We start from the raw sequence: 22,919 nt of genomic DNA, 5'->3' as shown, positions 1-22,919 counted from the left end.
TCAAACATCCTGCGGACAACATTCTTGCGGACATAACAATATATACAACACACACACACACACACACACACACATTTACTTTCTCTATGTTTCTGAAAATTTCCCCTTATTCACTCTCAAAGTCTGAGAATGTAGGAGGGGCTCCTATCGCTGAAATAGGCACAAGATTTGCTAATGAGAATGATGGTTTTTTGTGTGTGTTTTTTTTTGAGACGGAGTCTTGCTCTGTAGTCCAGGCTGGAGTGCAGTCGCGTGATCTCGGCTCACTGCAAGCTCCGCTGCCCGGGTTCACGCCATTCTCCTGCCTCAGCCTCCTGAGTAGCTGGGACTACAGGTGCCCGCCACCACACCCAGCTAATTTTTTGTATTTTTAGCAGAGACGGGGTTTCACCATGTTAGCCAGGATGGTCTCAATCTCCTGACCCCGTGATCCTCCCGCCTCGGCCTCCCAAAGTGCTGGGATTACAGGCGTGAGCCCCCGTGCCCGGCCATGATGGTTTCTTTATCCATCCTCTTAGCAACAATAAAAATGTGGCTGCAGTTCAATTTAAGCAAACACCTGAATAAAAATTTAGATTTATGTAAAGTATTAAATTAACATTAAATCAATTTAATAGTCTTTATTTTTGAAAAGAATCAGAGTAGGCCAGGCTGCAGTGGCTCACACCTGTACTCCCAGCATTTTGGGAAACTGAGGTGGGCAGATCACTTGAGGTCAGGAGTTTGAGACAAGCCTGGCCAACATGATGAAACCCTCATCTCTACTAAAAAATATAAAACGCCTGTCGTCCCAGCTACTCAGGAGGCTGAGGCTGGAGAATCACTTGAACCCGGGAGGCAGAGGTTGCAGTGAGCCAAGATTCCGCCACTGCACTCCAGCCTGGGCGACAGAGTGAGATCTTGTCTCAACAACAATAAAAAAAAATCAGAGCAGAATTATTTTATTTAGCAACCTCTCCTAGCAACTGTTTCAGAAAAATATTTACTCTGAAAGATGAAATGTACCTGCAGTTTATTGTTTTTCCCCAGATTTGATCCCAGGGATACCTAAAATGAGATAATGAATGAGCATAAATGCAAAACCAGATCCTAGTTTCCTTTGAAAGCTGGACTAAGTAACGATTACAATCAGCTACATCAGATATGCTGAGCTACCGCAAATGATTTTGAAAGATGGGCTTCATCTGCCCCCTGCTGTACTCTAGGTAAATAACAGGACTTATTAATTTAGTATTGGTAGACAAGATTATTTGGCATCCCTCGCTAAAATGTAAAGACTATGGCAAAAAAGACAGCACGTGTTTCACCGCTGTGTCCCCACCATGTAGCATAGTACCTGGGATATAGTAGGCACTCAATAAATGTGTTGAATGAATGAGCATACAGGTAAGGAAAGTATGCTTACAGACTGAGTAGGCATAATACCAAGTTTTACAGGCCCAAGAAAAAAAATGCAAATGTTTTGCAATGTTCATATGTTGTGGAAAATAACTTGGTGCTCATCGAGTATGCATTGTCAGCAATTCAAACTTGCTATCCTCTAATAATTCCACTACGCTGAAAAAAACTAATTAGAATATTCAAACTTAAGGATATAGGTAAATTTTCTAAAAGTGACTGTCAAGAAATCACTTTTTGAGAGCTTAGAATCTGAAAGCCACAAGGTAAAAAACCATCGAATTGTCTCCAAGACGGCAGAACTTGCAGAGATCATGCAAAGTTCCCCGTGCCATTTCCCATCCCTCGCTCCGGGTGACCCCTGCAGCTGCTAGCCCTCCAGTGATTATCTCTATCTCTCAAGGATTAGTGAAGGCACAGATTGGAAGATAGGCATCATATTTAATTGGGGGTACATTTATTGAATATGAAAGAAGTCATGCGAGGGCCAAGATTTCAACATTTTATATACAGGCATACCTTGGAGATATTGTGGGTTTAATTCCAGGCAACTGAAATAAAGCAAATACCACAATAAAGCAAGTCACACAAATTTTTTTGTTTCCTAGTGCATATACAGTTATGTTTACATGATACTGTAGTCTATTAAGTGTGAAATAGCATTAAGTCTAAAAAACAATGGATTTACCTTAATTAACAAATACTTTATTGCTAGAAAGTGGTAACAATCATCTGCGCATTCAGCGAGTCTTTTTGCTGGTGGAGGGTCTTGCTTAATGTCGATGGCTGCTGACTGATCAGGGTGGTGGTTGCAGAAGGCTGAGGTGGCTATGGCAATTTCTTAAAAGACGGTGAAGTCTGTGGCATCAGTGGATTCTCCCTTTAATGAAGGATTTCTCTGTCACATGTGATGCTATTTGATAACATTTATCCACAGCAAAACTACTTTCAAAATTGGAGTCAACCCTCTCAAATGCTGCCACTGCTTTATCAACTAAGTGTATGTAATATTCTAAATCCTTTGTTGTCATTGCAACAATGTTCACAGCCTCCTCACCAGGAATAGATTTCATCTCAAGAAACTGCTTTCTTTATCATCAAGAAGCAACTCCTCATCTGTTAAAGTTTTATAATGAGGTTACAGCAATTCAATTACATCTTCAAGCTTCATTTCTAATTCTAGTTATCTTGCTATTTCCACATCTGCAGCTACTTCCACCACTGAAGTCTTGAACTCCTCAAAGTCATCCAGGAGGACTGGAATCAACTTCTTCCAAATTCCTATTAATATTGATATACTAACCTCCTCCCATGAATCATGAATGTTCTTAATGGTATCTAGAATGACGAGTTCTTTCCAGAAACTTTTCAATTTACTTTGCCCAGATCCATCAGAGGAATCATTATCTATGGCAGCTATACCTTACAAAGTATATTTCTTAAATAATAAGACTTGAAAGTCGAAGTGACTCCTTGACCCATGGACGGCAGTATGATGTGCTAGCAGACATGAAAACAATATTAATACATATTCTTATGCACATCCATCAGAGCTCACAGGTGACCAGGTGCATTGTTAATGAGCAGTAATATTTTCAAAGGAATCTTTTTTTCTGAGCAGTAATTCTCAAGAATGAGTTTAAAATATTGAGTAAATAATGCTGTAAACAGGGGTGCCGTCATCCAGGCTTTGTTGTTCTACTTACAGAGAACAGGCAGAATAGATTTAGCATAATTCTTAGGGGCCTTAGGATTTTTTTTTTTTTTAGACAGAGTCTCACTCTGTCACACTGGAGTGCAATGGCACCATCTCGGCTCACTGCAACCTCCACCTCCCCGGTTCAAGCATTCTCCTGCCTCAGCCTGTAATCCCAAGTAGCCGGGATTACAGGCGCCCACCACCACACCTGGCTAATTTTGTATTTTTAATAGAGACGGGGTTTCCCCACATTGGTCAGGCTGGTCTCGACCTCCTGACCTCAAGTGATCCACCCACCTCGGCCTCCCAAAGTGATGGGATTACAGGCATGAGCCACTGCACCCAGCCAGGATTTTCATAAAGGTAAATGAGCACTGGCTTCAACTTCAAGTTGCCGGCTGCGTTAGACCCTAATGAGAAAGTCAGCCTGTCCTTTAAAGCTTTGAAGCAGGGGTTCATTTCTCTCTAGCTATGAAAGTCCTAGACGGCATCTTCTTCCAATATAAGACTATCTCATCTACATTGAAAGTCTGTCGTTTAGTGTAGCCACCTTCATCAGTGATCTTTGCTAGATCTCTTGGATAACCTGTTGCCACTTCTACTTTAGCACTTACTGCATCACCTTGATTTTATGTTATGTAATAGAGATGGCTTCTTTCCTTAAATATCATCAACCAACTTCTGCTAGCTTCAAACTTTTCTTCTACAGCTTCTTCACCTCTTAGCTTTTACAGAATTGAAGAGAGTTAGGGCCTTGCTCTGGATTAGGCTTTGGCTTAAGAAAATGTGACCGGTTTAATCTCCTATCGAGACTACTCAAACTTTCTCCAAATCAGCAGTAAGGCTGTTTTGCTTTCTTATCATTTGTATCTTCACTAGAGTAGCACTTTTTCTTTCCTTCAACAACTTTTTCCTTTGCATTCACAACTTGGCTAACTGGTGCAAGAGACCTACTTTTTGACAAATCTTAGCTTTCAACATGCCTTCCTCACTAGGCTTAATCATTTGTAGCTTGTGATTTAAAGTGAGAGACATGTGACACTTCCTCTCACTTTGTGGGGAAAAGAGAGATCAGACTGTTACCGTGTCTATGTAGAAAGAAGTAGACATAAGGGACTCCATTTTGTTCAGTACTAAGAAAAATTCTTCTGCCTTGAGAAGCCGTTAATCTGTAACCCTACTTCCAACCCTGTGCTCGCAGAAACATGTGCTGTGTCGACTCAAGGTTTAATAGATTAAGGGCTCTGCAGGATATGCTTTGTTAAACAAATGCTTGAAGGCAGCATGCTTGTTAAAAGTCATCACCACTCCCTACTGTCAAGTACCCAGGGACACAATACACTGCAGAAGGCTGCAGGGACCTCTGCCTAGGAAAGCCAGGTATTGTCCAAGGTTTCTCCCCATGTGATAGTCTGAAATATGGCCTCGTGGGAAGGAAAGACCTGACTGTCCCCCAGCCTGACACCCGTAAAGGGTCTGTGCTGAGGAGGATTAGTAAAAGAGGAAGGCCTCTTTGCAGTTGAGATAAGGAGAAAGCATCTGTCTCCTGCTCTTCCCTGGGCAATGGAATGTCTTGGTGTAAAACCCAATTGTATATTCCACCTACTGAGACAGGAGAAAACTGCCTTAAGGCTGGAGGTGGGACATGCTGGCAGCAATATTGCTCTTTAAGGCATTGAGATGTTTATGTATATGCACATCAAAAGCACAGCACTTTTTTCTTTACCTTGTTTATGATGCAGAGATATTTGTTCACATGTTTTCCTGCTGATCTTCTCTCCACTATTACCCTATTGTCCTGCCACATCCCCCTCTCCAAGAAACGCCCGATAATGATCAATAAATACTAAGGGAACTCACAGACTGGTGCTGGCGTGGGTCCTCTGTATGCTGAGCGCCAGTCCCCTGGACCTACTTTTATTTCTCTATACTTTGTCTCTGTGTCTCTTTCTTTTCTCAAGTCTCTAGTTCCACATGACGAGAAACACCCACAGGTGTGGAGGGGCAGGCCACCCCTTCATCACTTGAACACTTAGAGGTCATCGTAGAGTTATTAATTGGCCTAATTTCAATGTTGTTGTCCCTCAGGGAATAGAGAAGCCTGAGGAGAGGGAGAGTGATGGGGGAAGGCCAGTGGTTGGAACAGTCGGAACACACACAACATGTATCAATTAAGTTTGTCATCTTCTTTGGGCACAGTTTGTGGTGCCCCAATTACAATAGTAACATCAAATATCACTGACCAGAAATCACCATAACTGATCTAATAATAAAGAAGACGTTTGAAATACTGCAAAAATTACCAAACTGAAACAGAGACACAGACTGAGCACATGTTGTTGGAAGCATGATACCAAGAGACTCGCTTGAGGCAGGGTTGCCACAAATCTTCCATTTTGAAAAAAGCGTGATATATGCAAAGAACAATAACGCAAGGCACAATGAGATGAGGGGTGCCTGCACCTATCTACGCACCTTCGTTAGAGCAGCCTAGGCTTCCCTGAGGAGTCAACACAATGTGCATGTGTGGGGCAATACTAAAGGGAATATAGGTAAGTAGCAATGGATGTGACATAGACAACGGCTAGAGGACTCCGCACAAGGGAAATATCAAATGGGCCTGACCTCTCAGGCATGAAGAAGCTGAGCCTTGGGAAACATGGATATGAATCACCTATGCAGAAAGCGAGCATTTCACACTGGGGGAAGTGAATGGGTAGAGACAGATGGAGCACTGAGCATGCCCTGAGCTGCTCTGGAGAGAGAAGCGGCTTTTCTTGTTTGATAAAGTTGATCCCACCTGGCTTTTTTTTTTTTCTCTCTCTCTTTTTGAGACAGGGCCTCTCTCTGTCGCCCAGGCTGGAGTGCAGTGGCCAGGTTGGTCTCAAACTCTTGGCCTCAAGTGATCCGCCCACCTCGGCCTCCCAAAGTGCTGGGAATCCAGGCAGGAGGCACCGTGCCCAGCCCCGGTGGGCTGTGTCTGTGTAGAAAGAAGTAGACATAAGAGACTCCATTTTGTTCAGTACTAAGAAAAATTCTTCTGCCTTGAGAAGCCGTTAATCTGTAACCCTACTCCCAACCCTGTGCTCGCAGAAACATGTGCTGTGTCGACTCAAGGTTTAATAGATTAAGGGCTCTGCAGGATATGCTTAAAGACTCTGTAATAGTTACCTTAATGATATGCCAATTTTCCTCATGTCATTTCTACTGGACCTAAAACTATAATTATATCCATTTATTCCATGAGGCCAATTACAAAGTCGAACCCTGGAGAAAATACATACAAAAACCAAAAAAAAAAAAAAAAAAGCTTTTCAAATTTTGCTTATTTACTAGAAAACCTGAGTAATACTATTCATGAGAATGGATTCTGGGGATGATAGATCATGCTAGACTGGGTTACATTATAACAAGAATTCACTTTAGAGGTTCCAAAGTTAAATGATTAGGCAAACTAGGAGAGGTTCCAATTGTTTGCCCTAGGACATAATTCTAATTATGTCCTAAAATCTGGACTCAGTAGTGGCCTACACTAAATAAAGTTGAGATGTCAGGAATTCCTGAGTACAATGTAAAAGACTGTTTCCCCAGCCACTCCAGTGCCTGCTCAATAGCTTCAGGAACCCCATCATCATGGAAGGAGGAATGGAGGGGACACTTGGGCTCAGCAAACAGACTTCACACCAAAGCTAATCTGCATACGACCATGGCTGAGAGCCCAATCTGTCAACTCTGAGCTTCCAGTATGATGCAGGAACCCAAGGAGACTAGTTTGGCATCTGATTAGGTTACAAAGAGCCAGGCATGGTGGCTCACGCCTGTAATCCCAGCACTTTGGGAGGCCAAGGCAGGCGGATCACCTGAGGTGAGGAGATCGAGACCATCCTGGGCAACATAGTGAAACCCCATCTCTACTAAAAATACAAAAATTAGCTGGCTGTGGTGGCGCGGGCCTGTAATCTCAGCTACTCAGGAGGCTGAGGCAGGAGAATTGCTTGAAACTGGGAGGCGGAGATTGCAGTGAGCCGAGATCACACCACTGCACTCCAGCCTGGCAAGAGACCGAGACTCTGTCTAAAAGAAAAAAAGGTTACAAAGAACCGCTTTCATCACAGAAAGGCTGCAATTTGTCTCCACTGAGACACTCATTCTGGCTATGGATTAGATTCCCCTGCATGGTATCCTTTGCAGACGTACTAAATACCTTAATCATGACCATAATATTCCACCAAAAGGTGATTTTTTTTTTTTTTTTTTTTTTGAGACAGAGTCTCGTTCTGGTCACATAGGCTGAAGTGCAATGGCACTATCTCAGCTCACTGCAACCACTGCCTCCTGGGATCAAGCAATTCTTCTGTCTTAGTCTCCCGAGTAGCTGGGATTACAGGCAGGAGCCAATTATTCTATATAATTGGTCAGTTACTTTTACAATTTATATATAATTTTCAGGATAGAAAGATGGAAAGGTAAACATCAAACAAAAATCTTTAATTTAGAGCTAACTGCAATAAATTGGGATCTGGGGCTTCCTCTTTTGAGGAGGGAGTAGCGTGTTTTGTATAAGGGATAGTTGCATAGCTGTTCAGGTTGGAGATGTGAAGATAGAGTAAGGGTCTATGTTGACCTTGCACAGCCAGAAAGTGAACTGCAGGGATCTCTGTCATTTGAGCCTACTTTGAGTCTTTCAAACACACTCTCCCCACTTTAATCACTCCCCAAGTGTTAATCCTTCCTCCCTCATATAGAATAATTTTTATACAGTGCATTGAAATCAGGCTATCAACAGGTGTATTAGCTTCTACCAATCAGAGATACATACACAAGACTTTATTTTGAAAATGAGTTGTCTATGGCCGGGCGCAGTGGCTCATGCCTGTAATCCCAGCACTTTGGGAAGCCGAGGCAGGCCGATCACCTGAGGTCAGAAGTTCGAGACCCGCCTGGCCAACATGGTGAAACCTTGTCTCTACTAAAAATACAAAAATTAGCCAGGCATGGTGGCGGGCACCTGTAGTCTCAGCTACTCGGGAGGCTGAGGCAGGAGAATCACTTGAACCCAGGAGGCAGGAGTTATAGGGAGCCAAGATTGTGCCACTGCACTCCAGCCTGGGAGACAGAGTGAGACTCTGTCCCAAAAAAAAAAATGAAAATGAGTTTTCTGAGAAGGCCCACGACAGGTATTTCGCTGGCTCAGGGGCAGCAAAAGCAGCTTGGTGATGAAGTCAGTGGTGATGGCAGCTGTTTCCACCACCCACGGCAGAGGCTATGTTATGGCTCGAGTTCTTTTACATGCTCAATTTTGAGGTATGGTTCTGGCAGCTTTCCAAGAAGGTCAGCCTATCTTCTCTAAAACTTCTGTGAGTTTCAAATAGCCTTTGTGCTTCCCTTCCTACTTAAATTATCTAGCGTGGATTCCACTGTTAGAACAAGGAAGGCTGATGCATGTAGGAAAGTTTCGTAACTGTGTGCCTATGGACAATTGGCCCTGCCTCCCTTAGCCTCGGTTTCCTCATCTTTGAAAACTTTCAAGCACTGTTGTAAAAATTAGAAATGTTACAGGCAAAGTAACTATACCTAGGAAATACTCACATCATGACTTCTCAATTCATCAAAATATATTCAAAGTCTACTTCTTTTCATGTGACCCAGGGTCATTATTATCTTGCACCTGGATTATTTCAGTCACTTCTTAATTTTTTTCTACTCTATCCCCTCCTTACCCTCAAGTCTATTCTCATCACAATAGCCAAGATGACCCAATCAAAATGTAAGTCCACTTCAGTCACTCTTCTGCTCAACATGCCCTAATGGTTCCCAGTTTCCATCCTACTAACAATTCCTTTCAACAGCCTACAGGACCTCCATGGCCATGCCCCCTAATACTTTCCTGATCTCATCGCTTTCTGCCCATTGTTCATTCCCTCCTAGTCAGACTCACCTCCTTCCTATCCCTTTAACATGATACCCACACTCATTCTGGAGGCCTTAGTATGCCTGTTCCTTTTCTCTGGAATACTCTTCCCCAAAATATCTGCATGGCTCATTGCTTCATCTCCTCCAAGTCTTTGCTCAAATGTTGCCTCTCAAGAATGCTTACCCTCACCATCCTATTTCAAATAGTAAACCCTCGCACCCCCAGCACTCCTCATCCTATTCTATTTTTTTCTATAGCACTTACCACATTCTAACAAACCACTGAATTTACTTTATTACATTTTTGCCTGACTTTCTACAAAGACTGACATTTTTGTCTCTTTTATTCTTTGACATTTCCCTGATGTCTGTAACTAGCACCTGATAAATATCTGTGAAATGAATAAATTGATCAAACGAATAATTATTGCTCCTACAACTGCTATCCTCCTACACACAACATACGGTACCGTTTAAATATTCGGTATTTATATATGACATATGGTACCTAATAAATACTTGTGGAATGAATAAATTGAATGATCAAATGAACGAATGAATGAAGGAATGTTGTTTCTGTAATTGCTGTATTACTACTACTGCTACTACCACTACTGCAGCCCTCTTCCTTGGCCCTTCCAACTTCAGTTTCTACATTCACCTTGAAAACTTCTGCCTGAGCAAGAAGTGAGATTCACAGCAGGAAGTTACTGAGCCAACAGCATAATCTTTCCTCAGGCTCCTACAACTGTAATGATAACTATCTCAAGAACAGAAAGCTTTCAATTCTGAAATGCAATCTTGTTTGGGGGATAGTAGAAAGAGAAGGTAGAAAGAAGGTACCGGGTGTTTTCATTTGTTTGTATTAAAACATCCCCTGATCAATGAAACCTAGAATGACATACTAGACGTGTAACTTGTAAAGAATTAAGAGGTAAGGTAGATGGATCCCCCTTAATTTTGAGAAAATCCGTGATGCATAGAGCTCGTGCCACCCAACGAGGCAATGCACATGAATAGTAAGTTCAACCTCTTGTAGTGGATGGTCAGGGACATTGGTGATAACAAAGATATTGATGAGACAACTGGGGAAATTTGAATGCTGACTGGATATTTGATATTAAGTAATGATCTATTATTTTAGGATAAAGGTATTGTGGTTGCTGATATATGCTGAAGTATTTATGATAGAAATGATATAATATCTGGGATTTCCCTCAAAATAATCAAGCTTCAGATGGGGGGGAATGGAAGTGTGTAGATAAAACCAGACTGGATATGTGCTGATAATCATTTAAACTGGGTGATGGGTAAATGAAACTTCATTACACTATTCTCTCTATTTTCATGTTTGAAAATCTTCATAGTAATGTCTTTAAACATCCTTTTAAATCTACCAGGCTATAGGTAGATTTAAAAATTTTCTGACTGACAATTGGTTGAGTTTATCTGAAGACCTGGGATAAATAGAAAGGAAATGTCTGGGTTAAGATAAAAGATTGTAGAGACCAAAGTTCTTATTTGCAGAGGAAGTCTTCAGGTAGCAGACTTCAGAGAGAATAGGCTGTAAAATGTTTCTTATCAGACTTAAAGTCTGTGTTGATATGAATGCCTGAGAGGTTTCATGAGACATGTCCGACCCCCACTTCCCATCATGGCCTGAACTGGTCTTTCAGGTTAAATTTTAAGAGTGCCCTGGCCAAGGACAAAGTCCATTCAGATAGTTGGGGGAGGTCTTAGAATTTTATTTTGGGTTGACAGCTGAGTACCTATTTCAGAATTGTGGTAATGCAGTTGAAGATACCCTAGTCAGGCTCTCTGCTCCTCCCATTTGATAGACAGCCACATCTTCTTGTGTAGCACCAGCCACATCCTGAGATACCATGGTGAAGGTGAAGGGCAGAGTCAACAGATTTGGCCATATTGGGCACCAGTCACCAGGGCTGCTTTTAACTCTGGTAAAGTGGATATTGTTGCCATCAATGACCCTTTCACTGGCCTCAACTACATGGTCTACATGTTCCAGTATTGTTCTACCCATGGCAAATTCCATGGCACTGTCAAGGCTGAGAATGGGAAGCTTGTCATTAACAGAAATCTCATCACCATCTTTCAGGAGCAAGATCCCACCAAAATCAAACGGGACGATGCTGACGCTGAGTACATTGTGGTGTCCACCAGTGTCTTCACCACCACAGAGAAGGCTGGGGCTCACTTGCAGCAGGGAGACAAAAGGGTCTTAATCTCTGCTCCCTCTGCTGACACCCACATGTTCATGATGGGCATGAACCATGAGAAATATGAAAACAGCCTCAAGATCATCAGCTATGCCTCTTGTACCACCAACTTCTTGGTCCCCCTGGCCAAGCTCATCCATGACAACTTTGGTATTGTGGAAGGACTCATGACCACGATCCACACCATCACTGCCACCCAGAAGACTGTAGATTGCCCCTCTAGGAAACTGTGGCGTGACAGCCATGGGGCTCTCCAGAACATCATCCCTGCATTTACCGGTGCTGCCAAAGCTGTAGGCAAGGTCATCCCTGAGCTGAATGGGAAGATTACTAGCATGGTCTTCCATGTCCCCACCACCAATGTGTCGGTCGTGCATCTGACCTGCCATCTGGAAAATGCTGCCAAATATGATGACATCAGGAAGGTGGTGAAACAGATGTCAGAGGCCCCTCAAGGACATCCTGGACTACACTGAGCACCAGGTTGTCTCCTCCAGCTTTAACAGCGACACCCACTCTTTCACCTTCAATGATGGGGCTGGTATTGCCCTCAATGACCACTTTGTCAAGTTCATTTCTTGTATGACAATGAATTTGGCTACAACAACAGGGCAGTAAACCTCATGGCCCACATGGCCTCCAAGAAGTAAAACCCCCAGACCACCAGCCTCAGGTCCTCAGCTGCTAGGAATTCCCTGTTGCACTAGGTCTCCTACCACACTGAGAATCTCCCCTCCTCACAGTTTCCATGCAGACCCCCTGAAGAGGCAGGGGTCTAGGGAGTCCCACCTTGTCATGTATCATCAATAAACTCCTCTGTGCTCAACCAAAAAAAAAAAAAAAAAAGATAGCAGGATTCCATGATTTTTCTCCAACAATATTCAGCTGCTAGGTCTAGGTACAGGTAGAGACTTGGGTTTATAAACAGAGTTGAAGTTTCATCAAGTGGGTACACAGAGTAGCTAAGGATATTTATAAAAGAATGGTTGTAGTGCTGGACCACTGCATCTTACCTGAGTAAGAAGGTAAGGAGATGAGAGCAATATGTATGAACAAGCAGTAGGGTGAAAGGATAAGACTTCAATGAGATTAGAGGATTGTTTGAAAGGAAACACTGCAGTCAATGAACTGAAAGGAAGCCATAAAATCTAGATTTGGGAGGTAGTAATGACATAGTAGAAGGGTATGACTTATGAGTGAGTAGACATGGAGGAAAGGAGGTCTTTTGGGGGCTGAAGAAATCAAGGGACGGGATGAGTCATTCATGTGACATTAAGGATCCAAGAATGACCACAGAAGGAACAAGAGAAGAAGGCTGGAAGCCAGGTGCCAGAGTTATCAACGAAGGAGGGTGTGTGGTAGGGAGGTCAGTAGATTGCCCACAGTAAGTTGGGGTGACAAGTGGAAAAGTCTGACAACTTTAAAGAAGCCGTTTTATTTGTTGTTTAATAGAAAAAAGACTTGAAAGGGAGCAATGGAGCACAGGAACATCACCTCTGTTAGGACCAGCAGTAGCTAGGGAGGGAGAAAGTCAGCCTTGAGAGGGCTGCAGGGGAGACATTCTACTAGGGGAATAGAAGACACCAGGGTTTCAGTTAAAGTGAAAAATGAAGAGAATGCACACACAGAGAAAAACTGTTTGGGCAAATTGCTAATAACAGACCATGGATTATAGAGAACATAAAAGACAGGCGTGGGAGGCCATGGAAGAGTTGAAGGTGAGGTTAGATTAGGTAGTGGTTCTCAGTCCTAGCCGCACAACAGAATCATCTGGGGAACTTTTGAAAATACTAATGCCTGCAAACAGATCAACTAAATTAGAATCTCTAGGGGGTAAGGCCAGGGTACGTACAGCACAGTAACCAAACTTTCAAATACAGTCATCCCCCAGTATCCATGGACGATCAGTTCCAGGATCCCTGTGGATACTAAAATCCACAATGCTCAAGTCCCTTACAGAAAATGGCCTGGTATTTGCATAGAAGCTACACACATCCTCCCATATGATTCAAATCATCTCTAGATTACTTATAATAACTAATACAATGTCAATGCTATGAAACTAGTTGTTTAGGGAATAATGACAAGGAAAACAAGTCTGTACTGTACATGCTCAGTACAGATGGAACCATCCACTCTTTTCAATTTTCCATCCGAGGCTGGCCGAATCCATGGATGCAGAACCCCCAAATACAGAGGACCACTTACTTGTACACACTAACACAAATAACAGATGAGAAGGGGGAAAATGGCATCGGTGTTTATCTCTGATGAGTACATCAAAATCTTAAGGGTGAATGTCTTTTTACTTTCAAATTTTCTTGTGCATATTTCAGATTGAATTAAAAAAAAGGGGCTTTTGTTTGAGGGGGATTGCTTAAAGAAAGGAGTTTATAATACAGTCTCAATTTCTACTGTTTACACATGGAATTTATTTGGTCTGACCCAATCTGTTTCTGGTAAAAGGAGCATGACATGAGCTTTGAAAAAATATCTAAAACTTAAAAATAAAGGAAAAGGCAGTAGATCATGTCCTTTCAAAGTCATACAGGGACATTGCTTAACATGCCTATCAAGAAGGCCTCTAGGCAAATCGCTAAAGAAATTTATATATTTCTTTATGTATTGAATCCTAGCAGATTGTGTGTGTATATCTAGTGTGTATATATATACACACACAGAATGAAATATTATTCAGCCTTAAAAAAGGAGATCCTGCCATTTGTGACAAGGAACCTAAAGGACGTTACGGTAATTGAAGTGAGTCAAACAGAAAAATACTGCATGATCTCACTTATGTGTGGAATCGACAAGTAAAAGAAAGAAAGGAAAAAAATCAAATACACAGTAACAGAGAGTAGAATGGTGGTTACCAGGAGCAGGGGAAATGGGAAGATGTAGGTCAAAGGTAAGTCTAGAGGTCTAATGCACAGCATGAGGACTACAGTTAATAATATTGTATTGTATATTGGAAATCTGCTAAGACAGCTTTTAGATGCACTTAGTACAAAAAAAAGGAGGGGGTAACCACGTGAGATAATGAATATGTTAATTTGCTTGACTATAATATCACTTCACTATATAAAAATGGCATGTTGCATACTTTTTATACAATTTTTAAAAGTGAACATATAATGGGCTTATTTTCTAATGTTTTAACATTTTTGTTTTAATTTCTAATAAGATAAATATTGGCAGATCATTTGGGGGCCTCAATTTTTAAGAGCCGAAGGGGATCCTGAGACTCAAGTCTGAGACTCGCTGATCTAGATCTGTTTGGCGTTGCCATTTACTACTAAGGGCTCACATTACTCAGCATACTCATTTCAAAATGCCCTTCCTGGTGGACTACATAACTCCTATTTCTCCAATTCTGCTTTGAAACAGCCTTTTGCCATCTCTGGTTTCCTCATTAAGGAGTTGAATAAATTTTAGTATGTATTCATTGTGTATTTGAACGACAGTCATGTATAATTTTAAGGATTATACTTTGATAGGAGGTACGATCTGCTGATTTATACAATTTAGTCCTGAGGTTCTTTTCTCTGTATTCAAAAGCTGATGAAAGAACAGGGAACATTATGAAGTCTCATAATCATTCTTAAACATTTCCCTAATGAAATGAAAGAAGACTGCAATCATCAGCTATGTCCAAAACTATTGTGTTCCTTCACAAAAGTATTTAAAAGGAAAGAACAAGTACAAAGTTTGTGAAGCAAAATGACATAGTTTGAAAGAATATCCAAGCTTGAGAATGGGTCTGTAATTTGAGAGACAACATTTACTTTAATATGGAAGAAGAGCACACTTTCAATCTATTGCCAAGGTCTTTCCTTCCCAATACAAGCTCCACCTTCCTCCCAGAGAAACAACACAACAACATAATTTCAGCTCTGTCTGTGCAGAAAGCTTTCTTAATCAGAAAAGTATAAAAACAGCAGGAGAAATCCATAATTCTGCTACTCATTAGGAAACACTTAACACTGATCTCAGGCTTCAGTATGCATTAGCATTATCTGAGAGACCTGGTAGAAATACAGATTTAAATTCACTATGCAGGGTCAGGGGACGGGGGAGGGATAGCATTAGGAGATATACCTAATGTAAATGACGAGTTAATGGGTGCAGCACACCAACATGGCACATGTATACATACGTAACAAACCTGCACGTTGCGCACATGTACCCTAGAACTTAAAGTATAATAAAAAATAAATATATTCACTATGCAATGTGGGTGGGGCCCACACAGCACTCCAGGTGACTCTAATCGAAGATAAAAAGCGAGCCAGGTGGAGTGGTGCATGTCCATAGTCCTAGCTACTTGGGAGGCTGAGATGGGAGGACTGCTTGAGCCCAGGAGTTTGAGACCCCACCCCCATCCCTTAAAAAATAAAAATAAAAATTCATACTTTGAGAAACTATACTAAAGTATTAGAATTGGCTGCTTAGCTGTACTGTTTTTCTAAGAATCGTCCGTGTAACCTTAATATCTAAATGTCAAGCCCCTCTACCTGATCTGAAAGGCCCTTCACAATCTTGCCCAGGTCTGTAGACTTCAATTCCACTCCTACATCCGTCTCTGCCCTTCAGTAACTCCCTAGCAGAGCCACACTGAACCATTGCTGTATTCCTTCTTGATGTTGACCCTTCTCTCTCCTTCCTCTTCTCTGGGTGGGACTATTTATTCTTCACAGTGGTGTGATAGGGTGGGTAAGTACATAGCCCTCTGGACTCTAAAGCCAGTAGACCTGGTTTCCAATCCCAGAGCACCCTCACTTTGGTAAATGTGGTGGACCTCTCTGAACCTGGGATGCCTCCTCTATAAAATCAGAGATAAGAATACCCACCCCAAGGCTATTGCATGAGCACTGGCAGCATTCAGTATAGATGCTAAACATGTTTATACCCCCCGACACACAGAAAACCTTCAGTCTTCCCAGGAAAAACTGCCCTGTCCTCTCTAAATAATATAAACATCCCTCTTGGAGATAAACACACATTATACAGGCCTGTAAACCCAATTCTGGTAGGACTTATAAGCAGATACTTAGGAAGCTGCATTAGATCAAATCAGTATACTTAAGTTTTAAAAATAACACAGGCCAGGTGTGGTGGCTCACGCCTGTAATCCCAGCACTTTGGGAGGCCGAGGTGGGTGGATTGCCTGAGGTCAGGAGTTTGAGATCAGCCTGATTAACATGGTGAAATCCCATCTCTACTAAAAATACAAAAATTAGGCAGGTGTGGTGGCAGGTGCCTATAATCCCAGCTACTCGGAAGGCTGAGGCAGGAGAATCGCTTGAACCTGGGAGGCAGAGGTTGTAGTGAGCCGAGATTGTCCCACTGCACTCTAGCCTAGGTGACAGAGCGAGACTCCGTCTCAAAAAAAAAAAAAAAAAATAGGATAACCCAAATCCATAACGTAGCCTACCCTCACCATCCCCCAAAGTTATTTTACCAGAGGGTTTTTTTTAATGATCATATTCCTTCATAGTTTGATTATTTTGATGCCAAGGGGAGAAAAAGCAACCGCCAATATTTAGGATCCCACAGTTGCCAAATAACCACCAAGCTTACCTACAGTAGGTGGCATATGCCTAAGTATGGAAAGCAGATTGAGGTGAAGTTGACTAATCCAGTCCATGTTAAAACATTCTGAGCATTTAGTGTGCACAAAAATGTTTGATAATGTAAAAAAAAAAAAGTGCATAAAGTATGGTTTCTTCTTTCCAAGGAGCTCAACCCATTTAGGGGGAAGTACTGAAAAATGCTTTCTTCCATAGACAAAAATTAACAATGACCACCACCCTCCAAAATTCATCTTGTTTATCCTCTTCAGGAAACAGAGGAAGTTAAAAATAAGTACGATTTGGAAGATAGGTGTTTACAAATATCAACGCCATAAAAAAGATTTAAAAGACTGTCTGCCAGGATGTGGAAATTCTCATCACATCCTCCTAACATCTGTGAGGGGTAATATTATTCCTATTTTATAGAAAAAGAAGCTGAGGCTGAACTGCTATATAAGCGTTAGCAAAAATTCATGAAGCTTGGGGTGGAGCTAGGAACAAAGCTCAGTTTTAACTATAAGGTAATCTCCTTTGCTTAGAATTGAAATTTAAGTATTCTTCCAGATCTAGGTTGTTTTTAGGTAGTCTCCGTGTTTTGTAACCGGGAAGTCTAAACCATGCCATTTTAGATGACCTCTCTTACTGTCAGGGGCTGCAGACACATTTGGCTCCAGAATGAGTATGTTGTTTACTAATTACCATATAAATTTGTCAGAAAGTTAGAGAACTCTTAAATAACAGCCCAAATGCCGGGGATGGGGTGGGGGTGGTCGGGGAGTAAGTTATGGACAAGCTTCAAGTACAGGTGGCCAGTCAGCAGACGCAGCCTTAAAACAAGCAAAATTGAGGGCACGATTTTCTGTTCCTGTGCCCGCTTCCCAAGCACCCTTCCTTTACATTTCATTCTCTCAACAATCCTACTATAGGAGGAAAACTGTCATAAAAAGAAAACTCTTAGCAGTTGTTTTAGTCCATTTTCACACTGCTGTAAAGACATACCCAAGACTGGGTAATTTATAAAAGGAGGTTTGACTCACAGTTCCACGACTGGGGAGGCCTCAGGAAACTTGCAATCACGGCAGAAGGCAAAGAGGCACGTCTTACATGGCAGCAGGTGAGACAGATTGAATGAGTGAAGGGGGAAGAGCCCCTTATGAAACCATCAAATAGATCTCGTGAGAACTCACTATCACGAGAACGGCATGGGGGAAACTGCCCCCCCCCCACAATCCAATCATCTCCCACCAAGTTCCACCTGGTGATTATGGTGGTTATGGGGATTACAATTCAAGATAAGCTTTGGATGGGGACACAGAGCCCAGCCATCTCAGCAGTGATCCCAGGTCTGCTGTTCTCTCTTTAAAACTCCACCTACTCTAAGAATCAAAGTAACCATTAAATAATTACATAATGACCTAGGAAAATATCCTGTTACATGAAAAAAAAAAATACATCATGTGCAGGATAATTCTATTTTTGTGTAAAACAAAAAACAAGAGTATGTTTTATGCATATATAGACATGTCAATAAGCAGAGGGAAGGTTTCAATAGCACACACCAAAGTAATGATTCTCTCTCAGGTGTACAATCAAATGGACAGGAACATTTTCACTTCTTGCATCGATTCATTTTTTAGAGTGGTCACGTTATGGGTAATTTTCAGCTTGTTTCGGTATTAGCAAGATGTTACTTTCTCCACTTAGTGCCTCTAGGAATGCAGCCAAGACAGTCCTTGCATCTTGAGTTGGGAACATTACTTATTCTCTGAAGCTTCAAACGGATTCAAACTTCTGGAGGTGTGTAGTAGAGGGTCCTAAGTTGCAAGCCTGAGATGCCCAAGGTTGTTTTTGATGAAGTGGTTTCCTATCTATCACACAGGACTGCCATTGAGTATGGAGAGTACTAACATATATATGGAGGTGCCTTATTGAGCTATGCAAAGGCTGCGACTTCCCTCCCCTAAGCCCTTTCATGTGTATCTCTAGGCAGTTTGGACCTATTCAGCTGATACATTTGGCTGCAAATTTCACAATCCTAAAAGGATATAAAAGTTGTATTTCACTGAGTACATTAAGGGCAGCTCAATTCCTCAGTCTAACTTCCAGCAAAATGCAAATCTGAAAGACAGAGGTTCCTAGGATCTAAAACTTCAGTAGAGAAGGTAAGGGAGCAATTCTCTGTGCTTCTTGGGAAACCCCCAATCTAGCTTTGACAGGAACCAATAACTGGAAGACTCCCCAAAGTCGCATTCTCTGTATGAGAGAGGCTCCCAACAGAATCCAAGTACAACAGTCATTTGATGAGTAATCTCTGGCCAAGTGAGAAGATGGCTACCAGAGGCACAGCAACTCAAGCTAATTTTCATCCTCACTCCACGACTATGACACAAATGGAAAAAACCCAAGATGCGCAGATCATTCTGGTCACGTTAGAGGGAAGGAGGGAATTCAGGACATGAATGTTTAGGCTAAAGCTAAAAAGTATGAAATGGACTTAAATCCTGTAGAGAATTGTCTTCTTTGAAGAAAGCACTCTTTTCCAATAAGAAATGTAAGAAAGGCAATGGTCTAGATTTTGTAACTTTTTAAAGGTAAGCTGTCTTTAATTTCAGAAAATCTATTATACAACAAATTATTTTTTCATTCATAAGAAACAGTCCACAGCATTCACAAAACAGGGTGGCAGAAGAAATAAAAAGACACTTTTCAGGTCGATTCTTTAAGAATAGATAAGTTAGCAATTTAATACAGCTGGAAACAAATACAATCCATATAAAAACAGAATCTGAATGGGAGTGGGAGGGAAGATGTATCAACCAAAGTAAATTCAGAGTTTTCAGGCATGCAACTCAACACCTGCATTCTCTTCGCTTAAAAAGCAAACTAAGGGCCAGGCGTGCTGGCTCATGCCTGTAATCCCAACACTTTGGGAGGCCAAGGCAGGAGGATCACAAGGTCAGGCGACTGAGACCATCCTGGCTAAAACGGTGAAACCCCGTCTCTACTTAAAATAGAAAACATTAGCCGGGCATGGTGGCACGCACCTGTAGTCCCAGCTATTCAGAAGGCTGAGGCAGGAGAATCGCTTGAACCCAGGAGGTGGAGGTTGCAGTGAGCCGAGATCGCGCCACCGCACTCCAGCCTGGGTGACAGAGACTCCGTCTCAAAAAACAAACAAACAAAACTAGGTACTTTAATAGGTGTTCATAAAGAAGACCACAAAAGTACTGAAAAAATGCTAACCTTACATATATCACCAAAAAAAGAAGAGAGAAAGAAATTAATAATCCCCATCTACAACTAAGCTAATCATAGGTTTTCCCTTATAGAGACAAGACACAGAAAAGTAACTTTTTACAAGCTTAGCTTTGGGGTACAACACCTTAGAGCTCTCAACTGGGGTGTTTCCTGCTCATGCTCTTTTCACTATAAACAAATGTGGATTATGTAGTGGAATACGTACTTGAAAAATTCCTTAAAAAAGAATCACAAGTTTCATTTTATATATACAACAAATTTTTAATTATGTACTGAAAATAAATTACAGGAAATAACTTTAAAATGCAACAGAGGACAAAGTCACAATAAACATTCCCATTGAATTCCCTTGGGGGGGGTGAGATTGCAGTGCTCAAGATAAATATCACAAATATATCAAAAACTTCAAATTGTCTATGCATTCACACACTGACATGAGCCACAAACATTCCTTTCACAGGGACTGTACTTATTTAGCCTACCACAGGACCAGATTTTGCCATAAACTACAAAACTTTTAATACAAAATCGTATTTATATATTTATAAGTCATATACATGCCCTATCTGTGATTTTAGAAAATAAAAGCTACACACTGTACAGACACTCTTAACTCATAGCTGTAGGCAACATTTTTGGATGGAATTTCTTCCCCAATAAAATTAATGGCATATTTTATGTACATGAAGGCTAAACTGCAAAAAGACAGTTCAGTTTCCCAGATATGCATCTCCTTTTAGGGCAAGTTTATAAATTTAAAAAGGCAAGACAAATGTACACCTCAGAATTACTTTCTTAGCTACAAGAGTTGTCATGTAATTTCTGTGAAGTTTCTGATACATGCATTTATGTAATACTGGTATTGAAGGCAGTAAAGCAATATATACTTTTAATGTAGTGGCTCAATAAAGGCCTCATTGTCATTCCAATCTGGTTCTTGAAACAGTGATTCATAAATTCTCTAAAAATTAAAATTTCAATGGGACACTGTGTTAGAGACTCTAAATAGATTTCTGAAAATATTTCCCTGAAATATCCTTTTACATAAGACAAATTCACTAACATTAGATTAAGTAAAAAGAAATAAAAGAATTAAACATGGCACAAAGGTGCATGATTAACCAATGCTCCTCAGTCAATCTGCATGTCTTAGGAGCCATTAAAAGAATGCTTAAAACTAACAAACAATTTTCACACTCTGTGGCAGCCATCTGTGAAGCCAGTTACACTAAACTACTTCTACAGTTGATTGTAAACTTTGGTTTATTTTTATTTGAGTTCTCATTGTACAGCAAGCATGAAAAAAAAAGAGAGTGGAGTCCGTGAGGAGATGAACTGTCAGTCTGTCTTTAATCTGGCATGATGAGACACCTGGTCAGTCAGGCCTGCTTTGATAGAGTTTGTTACAGACTGCCTTATGTTTTCCTCCATCAAATTATCACCCAGGGGCTTCAATACCTGTGGTATGAGAAATGTGCAAAACAAACAAAAACATGAGGTAAAAAAAGAGTTACATACAAAAATAGATATAAAAATTCAATTCAAAGCAATGATGAAAATAACCAGGAATATGGGAAATAAAAAGATGCTTCTCTCAAAAAAACTTATGATGCTACTAGACATTTTATAATGCAACAAAAATTACTTTCCACTTATTCAAACCATTTACAATTCCTGTGAGATGGATGTGCAATTCCATACCCTATATGCAGCATCAAATCTGGTATGTATACAGCATTTATGCAGACCGGCCCAGACGGTCCTGCTTAATTGTCCTACATGTGTAAGTGTGAACACTTCAGATAGAGAAAAAGGTTAAAAATACTGTCTAATTTTTCTTCTTGTTATTGTTGGATGACAGTCTCTGTCGCTGTGCTGATGAAAGAGCACGACGAACCATTCGACGTCTAGTAACTTCAAACAGTTTGGAAAACACCTAAAACATGAAGTGATTTGTTAGGAGAATGAATCAGAGTGCCTCGAAGCTAAAGAGTTTAAGACTACAAGAATTTGAGACTGTAGGTTTCTCACCTTCCTGGGACTCCTCTGAAGCAAAAGAAAAGAGAAATGCAAAGAAATTTAGACAAGGTTTGTTGACACAGCACAGATCTCTGACTAGTTGATCACCTTACCTAAACTGTACTGAAAATGATTTTATACACTTTAGATTCTTCCATTTAATTGTTTTGTAATAATGGTACCTCTAAAATCCTAGAATCAATGCTGTTTAAGAGATGAATATTTCTCAAAAGAAGACATTGTACAATTATTGAAAATTATATTGCAGAAAAAATGATCCAAAATTTTAAAATAGCTAATTTTTTAACAGTGAAGTTGTGATAGCTTTGCATCCATCTTCTATTAGAAGATATCAAAGAAACATCAAGTAGTGAGATTGAGATAAAAATTTAAATAGAATAAATATCCAAACATAAACTTCCCAATGGGATCTGAATAGAGCATTTCTCTAAAGAGTAAATACAAAATCCAAATTAATATAGTGGGTCACTTTATAAAATAACATCATTACAAGAAAAGTCAATATCCAATCAACTTTCTTCAAAAAAATGGTCTGCTTCTTCCATCTTCGAGTTTATAGCCACAACAAACATGGAGCTGCATATCCTACATTTTCAAATAAGCTCAATATTTCATGAGCCCAAAAATGGCATCTGAAATGCCTATTACAGCGTTCGTCATTAATAACTGTAGCTTTCATTCTGGTCCTTGACATGATGTTCAAGTATTTCACGAAGATCATCTTAATGACATCCATAAGTGGAATTTTCTGTCCACAAGTAATTCCAGCACACAGGAGGCAGATACACAAAATGGCTTTCC

The 22,919-nt window shown here is 40.8% G+C and overlaps 1 protein-coding gene and 1 pseudogene across 7 annotated transcripts in view; one reads left to right on the top strand and one right to left on the bottom strand.

Annotated features, from left to right (window-relative positions):
• Window positions 1-10,893: 10,893 nt before the first annotated feature.
• Window positions 10,894-11,897, top strand: LOC116483557 (glyceraldehyde-3-phosphate dehydrogenase-like; annotated as a pseudogene).
• A 7,492-nt stretch (window positions 11,898-19,389) lies between these two features.
• The window catches only part of ATL2 (atlastin GTPase 2), a 117,068-nt gene continuing 113,538 nt past the window's right edge, over window positions 19,390-22,919 (bottom strand). For 3 of the 7 annotated variants that reach the window (XM_058428369.1, XM_032176754.2, XM_032176757.2), the window contains exons 13-14: window positions 22,110-22,124; window positions 19,390-22,014 (exon numbers count right to left, since the gene is read on the bottom strand). In XM_058428369.1, the coding sequence (XP_058284352.1) occupies window positions 21,907-22,014; window positions 22,110-22,124 (123 nt within the window). In that variant the 3' untranslated portion in view covers window positions 19,390-21,906. The remainder of the gene's footprint in view (window positions 22,015-22,109; window positions 22,125-22,919) is intronic. The other 4 variants (XM_032176756.2, XM_032176758.2, XR_009209945.1 and 1 more) reach the window with 3 other exon arrangements.

This window comes from Hylobates moloch, unplaced genomic scaffold (assembly GCF_009828535.3).
Source record: "Hylobates moloch isolate HMO894 unplaced genomic scaffold, HMol_V3 SCAFFOLD_15, whole genome shotgun sequence".
Classification (NCBI taxonomy): Eukaryota; Metazoa; Chordata; class Mammalia; order Primates; family Hylobatidae; genus Hylobates; species Hylobates moloch.
Note: the sequence above shows the minus strand (reverse complement) of the source record. Positions and strands in the feature narration are given on the sequence as shown.